This window comes from Xyrauchen texanus, chromosome 1 (assembly GCF_025860055.1).
Source record: "Xyrauchen texanus isolate HMW12.3.18 chromosome 1, RBS_HiC_50CHRs, whole genome shotgun sequence".
NCBI lineage: Eukaryota > Metazoa > Chordata > Actinopteri > Cypriniformes > Catostomidae > Xyrauchen > Xyrauchen texanus.
The window spans coordinates 51,932,930-51,952,709 of NC_068276.1; the positions used below are offsets into that span (position 1 = coordinate 51,932,930).

Sequence of the window (19,780 nt, forward strand, 5' to 3'; positions counted from 1 at the left end):
ATCTTTTTTTTATGCCTGAACGTATTTGTTACAATTTAAACTTATCAATAAGTATCTATCAGCTAACAAAGATGGAGTTTTATCGAAACTGGGATAATGGCTGCATCTTGGAAGCATCGATAAGAATGAATTAAACATTTCAAAGCAATCAACTCATCAGCAAAAGTCTGTTTTTTCATTTATAGCTGTCTTCTAGTTGAAGAAATTCCTGCATTTATTGCTAATAAAAAACCAAGTTATTAAAATTCCTTGCAAAGGAAAACTTAAAAGGATAATTCATCCAAAAATAAAAATTCTCTATTCATTTAATCACCTTTTGTTTGCTGAACACAAACAAACAAAAAAAAATCTCAGCTCTGTAGGTCCATTCAATGCAAGTGAATGGTGGCCAGAACTTTGAAGCTCCAAAAAAAACAAAGGCAGCATGAAAGTAATCCATACAACTCCAGTGGTTTAGTCCATGTCTTCAGAAGCGATATGATGGATGAGAAGCAGATCAATATTTAAGTACTTTTTTTATATTTAAGTCACTTCTACATTCTTCTTTTGTTTTTGGCCATTCACATTCTTCATATATATTGCCACCCACTGGGTATGAAGGAGAATTTATAATAATAAAAGGACATTTTTATCTGTTTCTCACACACTTATCATATAGCTTCTGAAGATATGGATCTAACCACTGAAGTCCTATGGATTAATTGTATGCTGCTTTTATGTGCTTTTTGGAGCTTCAAAATTCTGGCCATCATTCACTTGCATTGAATGGACCTACAGAGCTGAGATATTTTTCTAAAAATCTTTTGGGGTGGCATGAGGGTGAGTAAATGTTTCCTTTATGGGTAAACTATTCCTGTAAAATTCAGTAAAGCTTAGCTGGTGAAGCTGATTGGCCAGAATGGTCTTTCTGGTAAAGTTGGTAAAGCCTTTAAATTAATGGTCCGGGTTCAATAAAAGTTAGCTCAATCGACAGAATTTGTGGCATAATGTTGATTACCACAAAAATGTATTTAGACACTTTCCTCTTTTTCTTTAAAAAAACCAAAGGTTGCAGTGATGCTCTTACAATGGAAGTGAATGAGGACCAATTTTTGAACATTAAAAGACTCAGCCAGAAGACATTAGCAATATGTGTGTTAACAAGATTTTAGTGTGATAAAATCACTTACTAACCTTTTCAGTATAAAGTTATAGCCAATTTTACAACTTCGTTACCATGACAATGTAATGTCAACAAACACTAAAACCCCAAAACGACTGTAAAAATGACAATTAAAACAACTTTTCAGCTCAGATAATACAGAAGAATTAATGCCATTGCTTTCATAAAATTCTAAGCTTCACATTTCTGTGTTTAAACCCTTCAAAAATTGGCCACATTCACTTTCATCGTCCCCATTCACTTCTATTGTAAATGCCTCACTGTATCCATAATTTTTGTATTTTTTAAAGAAAACAAGTTAAAATTAATTTTTGTGGTAATCAACATCATGGCAAAAATGCTGTCGATTGAGCTTAACTTGAATAGAACCCGGAACATTCCTTTAAGAAGCCTGATGGAGATACCAGCACACCAACATTCTATGCTGGATCTGAATCCAAAACACAATATAATCTTGTGACCACACATCCTTGTCTTTTCAGCAGGGGAATCAAGTCTTATATTAAAGCAATTGAGGAATGTCCTTACATCTCAAACACAGTGTGTCAGTGCGATATACTCTGTTTGCATGTACATCTTGGTCCATGCTACAACCAGAACAGTTTCCATTTCGTTCTAGATTTGTGATGGTTCAGATTGTTCAAATATCAAATGTTTACTTGTGTTTGCAAATCATCATCCATTCTAAATCATCATCATCATTATTATAATATTATCTTATTACTTAACTCACAAGGCAGCTAATATTTAATACTTTCTGATAATGAGAAAAACAAGATTAGCAAACATCATAAAGTTTGTAGCATTTTTCTTTTTTGTTTTGCTATGCTCCATCTAGAATGCTGAGTGATGACGCTGTCTTTCTGTTGTGTTTGAAGAACCTCAGACACTTGTATGGTTTTAATCTTTCTACGTTAGAGCTGTGTGGATACTGATTTGTCACTGCTTGTAGCGACTAAAAAAGACAGAGTGTGGTAATTCATGCTTGGTATCTGTTTTATGGAGGAATACTCTCTGAAGCGTTAAAGTACTTCAGCCTGGGGCCTGGTGGGAAGGCATTAATATAGTACACTCCGGATTTGTGAGCGATTTAGATTTTCCAAAATGAGCCTTGAGGTCAAGGCCACTCCATATGCAATGACTGAATGCAAAGTTCCATTCAAATCCATTCCTTATGGAATGAAATCTAATTAAGAACAAAGTGAAGCAATAATTTGGTGACTGTAAGCCAGAATGCTTACAATCAGGGATTGGGAAGTCGGTATACTGGTATTTGTGTCAGATCTTCCATTTTAACAGTGGTGTGCATGTTATAGATAAGATATTCTCTCTTTAAGAATGACTTGGAACATTCTGCTGGGAATTTATGTATGTTTGTATATTATTCCCTGCCCAGACTCTTTCAAATTGTCCTAAATGGGATATTCAATATTTGTGAAGTTGAGAGAAATTAAATAATAAGAATTATTTGCATACTTTAATTGCAGAAGCTAAGTTCAGTTTGAGATGGAAGTATTTAAGTTCTGCAAGTACAGTTTCCATGCAGCCTGCTTATGACATACACATGTACTATTATAGATATATTGTACATACACTCACCTAAAGGATTATTAGGAACACCATACTAATACTGTGTTTGACCCCCTTTCGCCTTCAGAACTGCCTTAATTCTACGTGGCATTGATTCAACAAGGTGCTGAAAGCATTCTTTAGAAATGTTGGCCCATATTGATAGGATAGCATCTTGCAGTTGATGGAGATTTGTGGGATGCACATCCAGGGCACGAAGCTCCCATTCCACCACATCCCAAAGATGCTCTATTGGGTTGAGATCTGCTGACTGTGGGGGCCATTTTAGTACAGTGAACTCATTGTCATGTTTAAGAAACCAATTTGAAATGATTCGAGCTTTGTGACATGGTGCATTATCCTGCTGGAAGTAGCCATCAGAGGATGGGTACATGGTGGCCATAAAGGGATGGACATGGTCAGAAACAATGATCAGGTAGGCCGTGGCATTTAAACGATGCCCAATTGGCACTAAGGGGCCTAAAGTGTGCCAAGAAAACATCCCCACACCATTACACCACCACCACCAGCCTGCACAGTGGTAACAAGGCATGATGGATCCATGTTCTCATTCGGTTTACGCCAAATTCTGACTCTACCATCTGAATGTCTCAACAGAAATCGAGACTCATCAGACCAGGCAACATTTTTCCAGTCTTCAACTGTCCAATTTTGGTGAGCTCTTGCAAATTGTAGCCTCTTTTTCCTATTTGTAGTGGAGATGAGTGGTGCCCGGTGGGGTCTTCTGCTGTTGTAGCCCATCCGCCTCAAGGTTGTGCGTGTTGTGGCTTCACAAATGCTTTGCTGCATACCTCGGTTGTAACGAGTGGTTATTTCAGGCAACGTTGCTCTTCTATCAGCTTGAATCAGTCGGACCATTCTCCTCTGACCTCTAGCATCAACAAGGCATTTTCAGCCCACAGGACTGCCGCGATACTGGATGTTTTTCCTTTTCACACCATTCTTTGTAAACCCTAGAAATGGTTGTGCGTGAAAATCCCAGTAACTGAGCAGATTGTGAAATACTCAGACCGGCCCGTCTGGCACCAACAACCATGCCACGCTCAAAATTGCTTAAATCACCTTTCTTTCCCATTCTGACATTCAGTTTGGAGTTCAGGAGATTGTCCTGACCAGGACCACACCCCTAAATGCATTGAAGCAACTGCCATGTGATTGGTTGATTAGATAATTGCATTAATGAGAAATTGAACAGGTGTTCCTAATAATCCTTTAGGTGAGTGTACATGTAGCCTACTGCTGATGAAAGATATGTTATGAAAAGGTTCTTACCTTGTCACCTTTCAGACCAGGTGGACCCTAATGGGAATTGTAAAGAAGAAAAAAAAAATATTAAAGGTTGTCTTTATAAATTGTTGTAAAACAATGTGTTGCACTATGATCCCATACAATTGTATACATAAGTCCAATATCCCACTTATCTATATATACTGTAGATGCATAGTGTCCCACACATGCTGTGAGTTCAGGATGGCTTGTGAATGGGATTATGTTTTAAGTGTATCATCCTCCAGTTGTTGTACTCAATTTACAAAGTGACCCTCTGCCCTTCTATGCGAGGACCTAAATTATGTCCTTTCCTACTTTAAATACACTCTCCAGACTGTTATTTCTGAATCTCTCCACCCTGTAAAATGAGCTAACAGACCTGTGCCACACAGCATGTCAATGAAAAACTCCTGTTGTTCTCTTATTAGATGAAGCGTGCTTTTGATGGATTAGGATACAGCCTTATAGTAAAAATATGACAAGCTGCAAAAAAAAAAAAAAAAAAACTGTGAAAAAGTGCTTGTTTTGTATGCACAGAGAAAGTGGATTGATAAGATCTCTAAAGTATAGTAGCTGCATTTTGCCTGTTGACCTTTGGCTGACTGGCCCATTTGCTCCACTGGAGTCTACTGACCTATAAAAGATGGAGTCCACAGACATGCAGTAGATGCCATAACACCATCAAACACTGTGGGGAGCAAGTGTTCCAGAGCTAGTCACAGAATTCCCTGTCAATCCCAAGGCTCACTACACCAGGGTATTATGGACAAATATGAATGAATAAATAAATAAATAAATTCCTATTGTACTACTTCATAAATACTGCACAGTATACATTATATGCTACCTACTATTTTTTTTTAGATATGAAGTTAAACTTTATTTTTCAACAATAAAGTTTTCAAAAGTAGTATGCTATATTTCTGTCACATAACCTCACATAAGTTGTGTTTAATCATCATGTTAGATATTGCATTGTGGAATACAGTATTCTACTCTGTGAGACACTACACATACTGCCAAATGTAGTACAGTAGGTCATCTGGCAAATTGTAACAAAGTTCATTTTTAGGGAAAGAGGAAGTGGGATTCAGGTACAGTGTACTCAAAACTCAGGTCTTTACTAACAGCTTTTTCTCAACTGTGGCTTTTCAGCCTTAACTTAGGTCACACACACACTGCACTCTGCAGCGTCTCTCTCTGTCTGACTCACTCCTGTTTCTCTCCTTTTTATCACTCTCCCCAGTGCTTACTGCAATCAGAAACAGGTGTTAAACGTTATAGCGCACAGGTGTGTACCCTAACTGCTTTCTCTCTCTTCAAATGAACACTTGAACACGCCCCCGCTTCCACATACCCCCACCGCCCGACTCAGCCCGGGAGTCATCCGGCCTGGCCACCACTCCCCCCACATTGCTGGAGAGGAAGTCCGTGAGAGCCCTCTGTGCCCCCGGCCTGTGGACCACCTCAAATTTAAATGGCCGAAGAGCCAGATGCCAACGAGTGATCCAATCATTGGCATCTTTCATGTGTTGGAGCCATTGGAGCGGGGTGTGATCTGAGGCTAGCCCCAACAGGTAGTACTGGAGAGTGAGGAAGGCCCACTTGATGGCAAGACACTCTTTTTCAAAGGTGCTGTACTTAGTCTACCTCAGAATGAGCTTGTGACTAATGTAAAGCTCCAGCCGTTCCTCCCCCTCCACCACTTGCGAGAGTACCACCCCAGCCCCCTATCTGAAGTGTCCATCTGTAAAATGAAAGGGAGAGAGAAATCAGGTGAATATAAAAGCGATCCGCCAAAAAAAGTGCAGCTTTCACCTGTGTAAAAGCCTATTGACACTGCTCCGTCCATTGGACCGGATCTGGCACTCCCTTTTTAGTGAGATCAGTCAGCGGGCTGGTGGCGGTCAAATAATTAGGCACAAACCTTCTATAACAGCCAGCCAGCCCCAGGAAATGTCTCACCTCCTTTTTGGTCTTGGGCCTCGGGTAGGAAGCAATTGCTGCTGTCTTATCAATTTGGGGACACACCTGTCCATGACCCAAGTGGAAATCCAGATACCGTACATCCACCCGTCCTATTGCGCAATTCTTTGGGTTCGCCATAAGTACCGCTCGCCTGCTGGAACATAGCCGGAGCCCCGAACTAACCGAACGGAATTGTCATGAATTGATGTAATTCAAACGGCGTGGAGAAAGCTTTTTTTTGCACAGTACATTGGTGTTAAGGGGACCTGCCAATATCCCTTCATTAAGTCCCTTCATGATCGAGCAACTCATCAATCCGAGGCATTGGGTACGCGTAAAATTTAGACACAAAATTTAGGATTCTTCTATTAATCCCATATCGAGCATTGCATCTAATTCTTCCCAAACCACATTTTTCTTGTGCTCGGGAAGTTGGTAGGGATGAGTGCATACCACTCCCCTGGGTGTAGAGCTCTATGAGATTTGTGCAACTAGGCAGAGGCGAGAACACATCTGAAAACTCTTTTTGCAACTTGGCAACCTCTGTGAATTAAGACAGTGAAAAGCTGTCTCCGCAAGTGACCGGGGTGAAATGATTGCCTTTTAACTTCATCTCCAGCCCGAGCTCATCCCTTGACACTTGGCGAGTAATTTAGAGCTCGACATTAGGAGTAATACAAGCACTTTGTCTCCTGGTGCAAATTCCCGTATCTGAGTGTCCCTGTCATATAGTTGGCTTGGACGTTCTTGAGCTTGGAGCAAATTCTCCTGTGTTAGTTGACCCAAAGTGTGGAGTTTCGCTCTAAGATCACACATTTACTGAATTGAATTTATGCTGTTTGAAGTTCCATCCTCCAAGCTTCCCACATGATGTTGAGCACCTGCGAGTGTGGGTTCAGCCACCTGAGAGGGAGAGCAAAAAAAATAGAGGACACTGGTGGAAGAACCCTACGAACGGGTAGCCGGCTTCGGAGGGACATTCCCATGTGTCTGGGGAACCGGGGTAGGATGAAGAAAAGGGGCTGTGTGCATGGTCACGGAGGGATTGAATAACTTCTGCCAATGGTGAGGACTCCATGCCACCGTGTACTTCCTCCAAACTCCCGGGTTTCAGCACCAGTGCAACAAATTTCATTTCTAGAGAAGCAGGAAGTGGGACTCAGATAATGTAATCTAATATAAAGATAAGATAATTAAATATTTTACAGATGGAATTGTACACCAAGCCCTGTAGAGTGTTGATTATCAGAATTAAAAGCTGCACACGTTGGCATGTTGGCTTTCATTGCAAAATAAAATACATAAACGATCCTAACCAACAGCCACTATCACATTTATACTTATTAACTTTTTCCCTTATCACTGACCTAATGTAATGATCATTCGCAGCAGGTGTACATTAATACAAATGCTACTTATCCAACTCTATTTTACGATATTCAATTTTATGAGCTTCTTGATTTCTACAATAATAAAAAAAAGAGTTAATTTATTGATGTACTAATTACTTTCATTATTATTCATCAAATGTCTTCTGTCTTAAAATTGGCATCATTCCTGATTTATGAATCATGAATTATGCATTACAAATTAATTCACTGTCTAGTTTTAACACGCTGCTTTAATCAATAATACCTAATAACCATTAAACAAGACTGCAAAATCAAGTGTTCCCATTAGTTTATTTGCTTACTCAGACTGTCAAATGCCCAAGACATGCACGTGAAATATAGTAAACAGGTGTCTGATCATTGTTTCTTGCTGTCTGTCAAGCAATGTAAATTAAGTTTGTTTCTTAACTCATGCGATTGGGTGCTGGAGCTTGGCCGGTGCTTTCAGGGTTGTGCATGAGCTGTGACGTCAACAGTATAAGATGAGGAAAAAAAAGTACATTTCATGCTTTTAGCAGCTCGCAAATAAAACACTGGCGTGTCCATTTGCACCCTGGTGTAAATAGCATCTGCCGCACAGGGCAGCTATTTGCACCCTAATAGCCTGGTGGAACCACAGAGATAGATATATGACAAAATAGACAACATGTGTCTCTGCAGTGGTGTGGAGTGTAAAGATGGTGTGTGATTGTGTACTATTGTCCTAGTGACCGTTGTTCCGATTTGTGTTTTGTATTTTTTCCATCCGATTTCCTGTTTCCACTCTTAATATTTCCTTTAATACAAAAGATAATAGATAAAAATTAATATAAAAAGTTGATTTCATAGCAGTAATTTGGTCACGGTGAATGTCTGGGAGTACAGAGAATGGTTTGATCCAGAGGAGGGGTCAGTCGATCACACTCGTTCCCAAGAGATACGATTAATACATTAAAACCGAGGATATTTTATCTAAGGTAAGGTTAAGGTTTGGTTGAGGGGTAGGGGTTAATGTAGTTTGTCTATGGGACTATAAATAAACACAATAAACACACTGCAGTGATGCCCATACTGTATGTTAGTATTTAAATATGGGTGCAAATAGAATCTGAAACTATTTGCACCAGGGTGCAATTAGTATCTACCATTATTTGCACCGGGGTTGGGATGCAAATATTATCTGCCAATCTTTGCACTGGGGTGTTAATAGCACATAACATTATTTGCACCAGGGTGCAAATAGTATCCGACACTATGTGCACCAGGGTGCAGTTAGTATCTACCATTATTTGCACCGGGGTTGGGATGTAAATAATATCTGCCATTATTTACACTGCCAAAAAAAAGATGTAGAACTATTTAATGAAACGTTTGTGAAAAAAATATTTAGTCAGTTGTTTTTGAATGGCTGTGTAAAGGGTTTAAGGGAAAGGAGGAGGCGAGAACCGGATTGACAATATAAATTATATTTAATAATTAAGAACTTAAAACAAAAGACATAAACACACATATATGTCAGACAGCTGCCCGTAAACGCTCTCTCTCTCTCTTGCACCACCGCCTGTAGTCAGCCTTCATCACTCAAGGAGGCTTTATTAGCCTGATAAGAGGCCCGGTGTGCATAATCGCGCCTTATGCCCTGTCCTGAATCTGGGGGAGGGAAACAATAATGAAAAATAGGGGTTACTCCCTGTAACAGTACAGTACTCCCAGCAAAAAAACAGTACAATTTAAAAGAGAGGGAAAAGGTCAACACGAAGAGGCAGTGGGAGAAAAAAAAAACACTTATTCGCCGGTTCTCCGATATGCTGTAGCTTGGTCCTCGTCCACTCCTCCACCCTCTAATGGACGACATTCGTGCCCCCCCTGGCGGATGGAATGCCCCGCCGCATTCTCGGGGAACAGAAGGAGTCTCCGCCACCCCTGGCAGCGATTCTCCAGCTCCAGGCCGTCAGCCGGGAGCCCCACCCACTCGCGGTCAGCGGTCCCCTCTTAACCCCACCACATCTGGTATGGGTCTCCCCCACCCCTGGCAGCGGCCCTGACTGCTCCAGGTGGTCGGCTAGGAGCCCCCTGTTAAGATTTATTACAGCCCTTTCTAAACTCCAACACACCAAAATCCTGCTTTGTAATAAACACATATTATAAACCATCCATTTTGATAAATATTTTTTAATTTTTTTACATTCAATTGTAATTAATTAATTGAACTGTTTAATAATAGACTGCTGAAACAATACTATGAATTGCCTATTAGGAACACATCTCATGGCGTTTCTCTAAGAAACATGGGGCATTCAGTGTTTCTAAGTCAAAAAACACAGTCTTTAAGCTTGTTCTATAAGTCAAGCATCAAATACTCAGACTTGGGGCAATGAATAATCCCTTGTGTTTTATTTAATCTTCAGGGTCATATTAAACTTTGAAAGATGTGAAATATTAATATATTTTTTTGTGTAGAGTAAATGTGAAATGTAAAGTATTTGTTCTTAGTCTCAGTTGCATACTAATGTGGATGATGTTTCTAGTCTTAAGACTTCTGCAAAAAGTGTGCAAACACAGTTCAAAACAACCTCATATGATGTTGCAATTAATTTAGCCATGATTATTTCAGTTATTGACTGAAAGAGAATCAAAATGTATTTCTCTCATTGCTCTCAAGTCACTAATTTGCTCTAGTTGAGCCAGTTGGTGTTTTATTGGAGGTAAAGATGCTCCTGACAAATTCTGGTCTTGTTCATGCTGCTATTCGATGTGGCAACCAGAGGGTTGTGCTACTGAGTACACAATAATGATGAAGAACCACGTTGGTGACATTTGTGGCAAATTAGAAAAATAAAAAAAACAATAGTCTATATATACATTTAGGCTAAATGACATGCTTGATGATTATTTACTCTTGTAGTACAGTGTTGTACAATTTGAGACAGCCTTGCATGGATCTGCATAACATCAGCTTGTCCATTCCCTCATAAATTGTTGCCTAATGCTGACTAGTTTGGATGGATTACTGTTAGCAGTTGGCAAATGCTAATATTATGATTTCAGACCCATGCATGCATTTAGTGTATTTCAAACCAGCCCTTGCTTGTTCTATCTGACTGAAAGGTAAATACATCATCAATATGCAGACCAAATTTTATTAGAATGTAGAACAGTCAGGACAATTACAGACTTATGACTCTTGTCTGCTCGGCTGTTGTAATTGAATTATTTATGTACAGACAACAGGCCCTATCAAAAAGGATGTTGAGAGAGGAGACAAATGATAAACGACAGCAAGCACACACTCTCTGGCCACAGTTGCAGAAAGCCAGGTCAAATGGCAATGGATTTTAAGACCTAATGTGCATGTTGAATTACTCTGTGATACCTGGCCTAGCGGCATTTCCTTAAAAAAATGAAAGAAAATAAAATTACTGGCATAAAAGGGCCAGCCAGAAAAAAGCAGGCAATTGCAGAAGAAAAGATATTCCAGGGACCTACATGAAAGGCTTGTGCATTCATAGCCAAAACCATGAGGAACTGGGAAACACAGACTCCCCACAAATCTGATAAAGTTAGTACACTTAATGGTAATCATAATATGATAAGTTATCACCAAAAGCATCTCATTATGGTTTGTATGCACTTCGCTAAGCATCATGCTTGAACCAAAGTCTACATAGTATTGAGTTATTTTTAAGTTTATTATGTTTTATTGAGTTAGTTTGGCCTAGAAATGGTTCGAAACAGTCTATAAACAACTAAAGCATCAAACCAACCTGACAGGAGGTATTTGCAGAATCAGAATACCAATATGGCTCAATGCAGCAGAAATTCATGCAACAAGATGTTGCTTTCTTACAAGATCTGAACTGCTTGATTCTTCCACCCTTACCATTATTGTCATTCTTTTTTTTTTTTTTTGCAAGTTGTACAAGGAAAGTTTTTAAAGGATAATTCACAAAAATGAAAGTTCTGACAATTTACTCATCCTCCTTTTGTATCAAACCTGTATGACTTTCTTCTTTCAGTGGAAATCAAAAAGAGTTGTTGAGCAGAATGTTAGCCTCAGTCACCATTCACATTCTTTGTAAGGAAAAAAGATGCAATGAAAGAGAAAGGTGACTGAAACTAACATTTTACCCAACATCTTTACATCAACATTTTTCAGTCATAGTTTTAGTCTTTAGATAAAAAAGTTCTTTAAATGTAGCCAATATTTTGTCTTGACATCTGAATATATTTTGGCCAGTTTCACTCTGACTAAAATGGCATATAATTTTAGTCAGACATCTAATATCACACATTTTAGTTGATGATAATGTGTCAAATTCATAAAACATGTCAAACTGCAAAAGACCAAACTTTATCAAATATTCAAACACTTAGCCCGTAAATTTAAATATTTCAAACATTTAAAATATACACAGTAGTCTACAACTCTCTTTGCTGTCAAATCCTGAGCTCCTAAAACAAAAGCAACAGTATGAACATAAATTCTGTTATGAATTCTTCATTCATTACAGACTGTTTTCCGTATTTTAGCCTGTTTAGGACATTGCATTCCATGTAGCACATATTTAAAGAAACAGGTATTCACAAGGCAGGTTTTGCATTCTGACGCACATAACTTAGTTCAAGTTCACCAGTTCATTAGTTTCATTTTCTGTGAAGATGTAAGTTAATTATTACATACACTGTATGTTGTGGATATAGTGATTAATCTCTTGTATACAAAGGTTGCGTACGAGTGAGGTAATTTACCCTTTTTGTAAATCGGTTAATTTTGTTCAGCGTTCAGATCTTTCTGTTCATGGAACTCAAGTGGGGAAATCCTCAACATGCTGGATTATTACAGTATATGAATTAATACTGTCAGGTTCCTGACACTCTAGTAAAGTATATATTTAGAATCGGGATCATGTCATCTGTCTAATTGTATTGTTTTGGACTTTGTCTGGTGTCTTGACCCCACCCCCCTCATTTGCCTTGTTAGTTATAATTAACAAAATAAATATAATAACCTTCAATGAGCATTTACGACAATAATTACATTGACGAGATTAAGACTACAAACAGGTTTGGAACATCACAAGGGTGAGTAAATGATGACGTAATTTGTATTTGTGGGTCAACTATTCCTGATGCTATCTGTATACCATCAGATGAGATGAGCTCTTTTTTGTGGGCCAGCAATCAGTTGTGGCTAAACCTGCCATTGTCATTATCACATAATTACCTTAAACAGAATACACTGTGCTGAAATCTAAACCCACTGGTTCTGTCAGCTCAGTTTCAAATCTTCCAGGGAAAGGTGACAGTAGAGTGAATTCATAAAGCATTTGGCATTTCACAAATCATTACCATAAACCATGGTAGATGATGCTTTGACATTCTGTCCTCTGCATCGTAAGGACAAGACTGGATCGCTGCCACCTGTTGTGCTGTTTTAACATGTAAAATAAATAATATAGTATCTTAGGTTTTCAGCCATGGTGTAGACAGACTTTATCAAACAAAATGATCTGCGTTTTTTGGGACACCTTTTTATTTATGATGGTTCTAGACCATCACAAATGCATTTCTCATTCTCAAACTGTATGTGAAAGTGGTAGTACCACATTTCCTACTCATTCCTTCTAGTTTCAGAGATTAAGCAAACGAATATGGTTTCAGTAATGCAGTCCAGAAAGCTGATAGATAGCACCTGATTTATTATCCTGTTGAAAATCTCTGCCGGGTTGTTTATGGCAAGATTAGGCCTGTTTAGATGACAGTGCCCTGCAAAAATAAATGGATAGGACTTATTGTAAACGGAAATGGTCTAGGGCAAACCAAACACATTGAGGGCCTCCTCTTGGCTTCATTGATCTTCCAGCACAGTCCTTGCCAAAACAAGCTTAAAACTCCCGCAAGTGTGCTTTACCATTAAAGGGGCTTTGCCTTTGTGCTGATGGCATTTCAGGTACTTGTAGTGGCAGACCCTCACCATCTACAAAGAAGGGAGCATGTAGGATTTTCATGGCAGATCATAACTTATGGGACCCTAATAAAACAGGGGTTACAAATGTTGTAAAACACAGTCGTGAAACCAAGTAATTTAGGCTGGCCTCTACTTTCCACGGAAATGCCATTGGACGGCAGATTTGTTTGATGTAAATGCGCAGTGGTGAAGGAAGTTACTGAAACGTTAAATTGCCTGCCAAATTTCACTCGTCCATATATGGTAAATTTTAATGCCAGTTAGGGTCATCTGAGCTGATAAATACAATTTAAAGAGATTCATGATGTTCTCATCATGAGAGCAACGGTTGCTTCTCTGGATGTTCTGCGGTTTACTTAAGGTAGCATGGTGTAGAGGATATTAGTTGGTACCTAAACTTTGAGTGTTCAACTCTGGAAGGTGTGATGCAGTACGTTGCTGAGTTCCCCATCACATGGAGAAAGACAGGAGTGAGCCCAGGTTTCTAAAGCGGGGAGCTGCCCCTCTAAGTGCTCGTAAGGGGCTTTGGGTACAATCTTAGAAATGGTATGACTTTGCTTGTACAATAAGATCACATTTTATTCCCCAAGAGACATACTAATCAACAAAGAGAATTTCTAATCAGTACAATGCACGCATCAAATTTTAGTTAGCATCCTATACAAAGTTTTATTTTGAAGAATTTCATATTTATTTAAGCAATACTCCTGACGAAAAGTACGTCAATAACAAGTAGTATGCATCCATCGTCTCATTCCAAACCTCAGTGATTTCTTTCTTGCATGATACACAAAATGTATTTTCCTGTTAGAATCAAGGCTATGTTTAGGGTTTGGGTAAAGGGTTAGAATTTAAGGTTAGGTTGAGCTTTAGATTTGGGGTTTAGGTTTAGATTTAAACTTAGGAAAAATCATAATAATGCTCATTCTGTACCAACATTTTTCTTATTGTACATGGTACACAAAAGTGATTATCATATTAAAACTATTATACTTAAGTTTAGGGTTTGGGTAAGGGTTCTTTATGGTTAGGTTCAGGTTAAGAAACATGTCAGTGTTGACATAGCTACTATATTTTGCCTTTGTAGGGTAGCATACTAAGCAATAAAATTGGCAATGCACTAAATTCATATGAAAACACCACTTTTGAACCCTATTTCTTGAAAACAATCTTGCAAACAATTAGATTATTTCAGTATCATGTGAGGAAGTGGTTGTCATAGTACTGTTGTTATAGTTGTTATAGGCAGTTCCTATAAAGACTTTAAAAGGGAGCTTTAGTGGTTAACCCCTGAAATTAATCTAAAACCAAACGTGGAACCCCCAAACCTGAGATGGAAAGTCAGAGAAGGAAGAAAAAAGATGCCCGCCTAAGGGTTGTCTGTTAGTTTGAAGTGAGAACGCTTGATCATATTAGCAGTTCTCCAATGCAAGCTTTATCTAGTGGGAATACAAATGCAGGACGGGGCTGTAAGTAATCATAGGAGAGCGGGCAGGAGCAGATGACCACATGCGGCTGGTGCTCATCGGCGGGATCCCAGTAAGGGAGGTTAGGCTAGAATAGGAAAACCACACTGGAAAACTAGGCTGGGAATGCCATCTGGTTCCTGTATCCACAGTATATCATAATTACTTTGCAACAAAAAACCTTTAATGTCAACTGCATGCAAGCGCCTCTCTGCGTTCCACCTTGGGGGTTCCACATGTAGCCAGGCAAGTTAATTTTCTGGGTCACCTTGTAATTAGGGTGGTGTGGCCAGAGAGGCCTGTGAACACTAATGAAGCTGATCATTTTCTTACAGGAAGGGCCACTAAAAGCAGGACGTCCCAGCTCAGCATGCTCCATCCTTCTGTGGTCTCCATATTTATTGAGTGTAAAACACTCATTAAAATCTATCAAACGGAACTGCCTGTCGCTAATACTCTCATTACGAACACTGCTGCAATATTAAAAAGTTTGAAATGTCCGTCTGTTACTACACTTGGCTCGCTTATAAGTGTGGCAATATTTCAACCAATGATAAATGTCTTTCAATGAGTTCAGTAATGCCACACACACAAATGCCATGGGCTGTGTACTGAAGTCTCTTAATGCTCCAGAATTAATTGGAGTCTATGTTTCTTAAAAACTATAGCCATTGCAAGGAATAAAATAGTTTGAGTCAGCAGGCACACTCAAAGGGATTCAAATGGGGGAACATTTTATCATTCTGCATAGAATGACTGAGAGATCTGCAGGGACTTTGTTTCAGAAATCTCTGTTTGTTTCTGCATCCTCGGAGAAGAACACTCAAATACAGCAAAGTCTACAGTATTTCTATCTATTCATCTCTGAATATGAAAAAGCTGTTATTTTAACCAGCACTAATATATGCACATTTTGCTGAGTGATTCAAAAGCAGGAACAAAGAATTACCTCTTTACAGTCAATTGTTCTACTGTACAGTCTACGTATATGGATCCACAACATGAATGTTATAAGACAAGCTAACACTACAGTATAGTCATAGATTGGCAATTTGACCAACCCTGTTACGGGCAGATCATCTGTTTCAACCAGTGAAATCTTATTTGACAATTTGACAAATGTCTAACAAAATGTCTATAATATTTTAAAGGAATAGTTCAAACAAAAATGGAAATTATGTCATTATTTACTTACAATTGTGTCGTTCCATGAAATACAGCAGGGGAATTAAAAAAAATGTAATAAATAAATACAATCCTGGCCACTTTTTTTCCATTACGTGCTCCAAAATGAGCAAAAGCACATAAAAGGCCCATATGACTTGTGCGCTATATTCTTCTGAGGCTATCTGATAGCTGTGTGTGATACTTAAATAAATAATTACATGAAAAGAAAAGAAAGAAAGAAAGAAAGAAAGAAGAGGGTGAGTACATGAAGTTGGAAATGAACTAGTAATTTAATATGCGTACTGTATTTTTGTTTACAGAATTATGGATATACCGTAGTGTATTTACTTACAGAGATACAGGTTCAAATGTCAGAACAGACAATTTTTAGGTTGTGTGCTATGGAACCGCTTTTTAGCTTCCATTGAGTAAACCTGGACTGTTGTGGTTACAGATTCTGACAGTATTAAATTAGAATCAGAATAAGCTTTATTGCCAAGTATGCTTACACATACAAGGAATTTGTCTTGGTGAAAGAAGCTTCCAATGCACAATATACATATGTATACTGTATATCAATATGCATTGATAAATATTGCATTGACTTTAAAATTATTCTCCTTACTTATTCTAGGCACTTAATAATCTTGCCCCTTCATACTTATTTGACCTTCTTCAAATCCATACTCTTCCTCGCACTTAAGATCTTCTTCTGCACTCACTCTTGTTCTCCCTTGAGTTCGCACAACGTCTATGGGGTATAGACCCTTTAGACATGCAGCTACTTCTTTATGGAACTCATTGTCACAGGATGTGCGAATCAGCGAAAGTCTTCTGGTTTTTAAATCTCGCCTTAAGACACATCTATTTAGGCAGGTTTTATGTGATTGCTTTTGTGTTTGTATTATGTCTGTTCAGGCTGAAATAATGATTAATTGCTGTTATGTTATTGTTTTGTTGTAAGGTATCCTTGAGTGTCATGTAAGGCACCTATAAATAAAATGTATAATACATAAATATATAAATACACACACACACACACACACACACACACACACAATACACAAATGTACAATATACAAATACAAATCTGCTATACAGAAGCAAGTGAATGTAATGACAGAAGAGTTGTGGTATGTTGGATACATATAAATAGACTAAGCTATGTATTGCACATTAATTATTTATTAATAGGGCAGTTTTAACTGTTCATGAGATGGATAGCCAGAGGGAAAATAACTGTTCCTGTGCCTCAGTGCTCTGTAGCACCTGCCAGAAGGCAACAGTTCAAAAAGGTAGTGGGTTGGGTGAGTGGGGTCCAGAGTGATTTTTCCAGCCTTTTTCCTAACTCTGTAAGTGTACAGTTCTTGAAGGGAGGGCAGGGGGCAACCAATAATCCTCTCAGCAGTCCGAACTGCTTTTTGTAGTCTTCTGATATCCAATTTCGTAGCTGCATTAACCAGACAGTTACTGAAGTGCAGAGGACAGACTCAGTGACTGCTGAGTAGAACTGTATCAGCAGTGCCTGTGGCAGGTTGAACTTCCTCAACTGGTGAAGGAAGTACAACCTCTGCTGGGCCTTTTTCACAATTGAGTCAATGTGCATCTCCCACTTTAGGTCATGTGAGATGGTAGTGCCCAGGAACTTGAATGACTCAATGTTTTGGTCAGTGTTGGGGTGTTCCTCCTAAAGTCCACAATCATTGAGCGTGTTCAGCTCCAGGTGTTTTGACTGCACCAGATAGCCAGCTGTTCAACCTCCCTTCTGTATACAGAGTCATCATCATCTTGGATGAGGCCGATGACAGTAGTGTCTTCTGCATACTTCAGGAGCTTGATATACAGGGAGTCATTTATATACAGGGAGATGAGTAGTGGGGAGAGCACACATCTCTGAGGGGCACCAGTGGTGATGTACATGTGCTGGAAGTGAATTTCCCCAGTCTCACTAGCTGCTGCCTGTCTGTCAGAATGCTGGTGATCCACTGACAGATAGACATGGGAACAGAGAGTTGGTGTAATTTAGTCTGGAGAATAGCTGGTGATGATGGTGTTGAAAAGTTCTCAAAAAGGACCCTTGCATATGTTCCTGGTCTGTCCAGATATTGCAGGATCTGATGCAATTCCATGTTGACTACGTCATCCAACAGACCTGTTTGCTCCATAATCGAATTAAAGGGGATCTAGAAAGGATCCAGTGATGTCCTTCAGGTGGGCCAACACCAGTCTCTCAAATGATTTAATGACTACAGACGTCAGAGCGACGGGTCTGTGGTCATTAAGTCCTGTGATTTTGGGTTTCTTTGGGACAGGAATGATGATTGAGCATTTGAAGCAGCATGGGACTTCACATTGCTCCAGTGATCTATTGAAAATCAGTGTGAAGATGGGGGCCAGCTGGTTAACACCAGATTTTAGACAATATATGATATATGATGACAATATATGATGTCACAGAATCTGTGAGCTCCTTCAGATTGGTGTCTGCAGCCTCAAATACATACCAATCAGTGCAGGCTTGTAATTCCATCTCTGCTTCATTGGTCTATCTCTTCACAGTCTTTACTACAGGTTCAGCTGATTTTAGTTTATGCCTGTCGGTTGGAAGAAGATGAACCAGACAGTGATCAGAGAATCCCAAAGCTGCTCTAGGGATTGAGGGATGTTCATCCTTTATTGTTGTGTAGCAATGATCCAGTATAATTATGTCTCTGGTTGGGCACGTGTGACGAGGAGAAGGAGGGGCTACGCAGGCCCATCCCCCAATGGGGGAAGCGGTGAAGCCACTGCCAGGGGTGGAGGGGCTCACTGCTGTCCGAACGAAGAGAAGTGGCTGTCGTCTGTCAGAGGGTGTAGGAGTGGTCGAGGACCAGACGAAGGCATGTCCGAGCAATTTTTTTCTCTCTCTCCTCTCTCTCTCTCTCTCACACTGTCATTCTGTCTCACTCTTTCCCTCTCCCCTTTTACCACCCCTTGTCTCCCTCTCTGGTCACGAGGAAAGTGCCTCCTCCTTGCCCATGCTTTATACCACGGGTGCCCACACTTTTTGGCATGATGATCTACTTTTAAATGGCCAACTCAATGAGATCTATCAACTAAAAAACACAGTTTCATTTAAAAAAAAATGCTTGTTGGGACTACTGGATGTATACCTACATGGAATTCATCTTCTAATTAATTAAAAAATATATAATAATGTTCAATGTTGATATCATTCAGTTTTAACACTAAACCCAAAACACCTACAGCACAATAGATTACAATAGCCAGGGCATTTACCTTATTCTGATGACTTGCACTGAATGGAATCAGACAGTTTTGCATAATCCGGGCAGTATCTGCTGGAAGCTAGTCTCAAACACTGCTAGCTTTTTTGCGCTCTGTTCTCAGAAGTCCTTGGAAGGCACAAACCTAGTTGTCATGGCAACTGAATAAACAAAAATCTCGCCTGGTCAAAATTTACTCATCAAGTGCAAGTCAGACAGAATCTAAAAGAAGGAAAGACATTATATTTATTTTTATAAAAATGTAACAAAAGCACATTTAAATTTAGTGCGATCGACTGGTAGATCGCGATCGACGTATTGGGCACCCCTTATTTATACTGTTACAGTCATGCGGCTCTCTCACCCGAACTGCTGCACCCAGCTGCCTTTATCCCTCTGCTCAGCTGATTAGCCTGATTTGAGGCCGGGCATGTGTAGTCATGGCACGGCCCTGCCCTCCTCCTCGTCACAGCATGAAAGGTGCTGTTTATATTTTGGCAGTTCACGTGTGAGGTTTGCTTTGTTAAAATCCCCAAGTATAATAATAACTGAGT

At 39.3% G+C, this 19,780-nt stretch overlaps 1 protein-coding gene across 1 annotated transcript in view; it reads right to left on the minus strand.

The window, feature by feature from the left end:
* Nucleotides 1–19,286, minus strand: part of LOC127650458 (collagen alpha-1(XXV) chain) — an 82,536-nt gene extending 63,250 nt beyond the window's left edge. Inside the window, exons 1-2 of the mRNA XM_052135908.1 lie at nucleotides 19,240–19,286; nucleotides 4,025–4,051 (exon numbers count right to left, since the gene is read on the minus strand). Of these exons, the coding sequence (XP_051991868.1) occupies nucleotides 4,025–4,051; nucleotides 19,240–19,284 (72 nt within the window). The 5' untranslated portion in view covers nucleotides 19,285–19,286. The remainder of the gene's footprint in view (nucleotides 1–4,024; nucleotides 4,052–19,239) is intronic.
* Nucleotides 19,287–19,780: the final 494 nt, after the last annotated feature.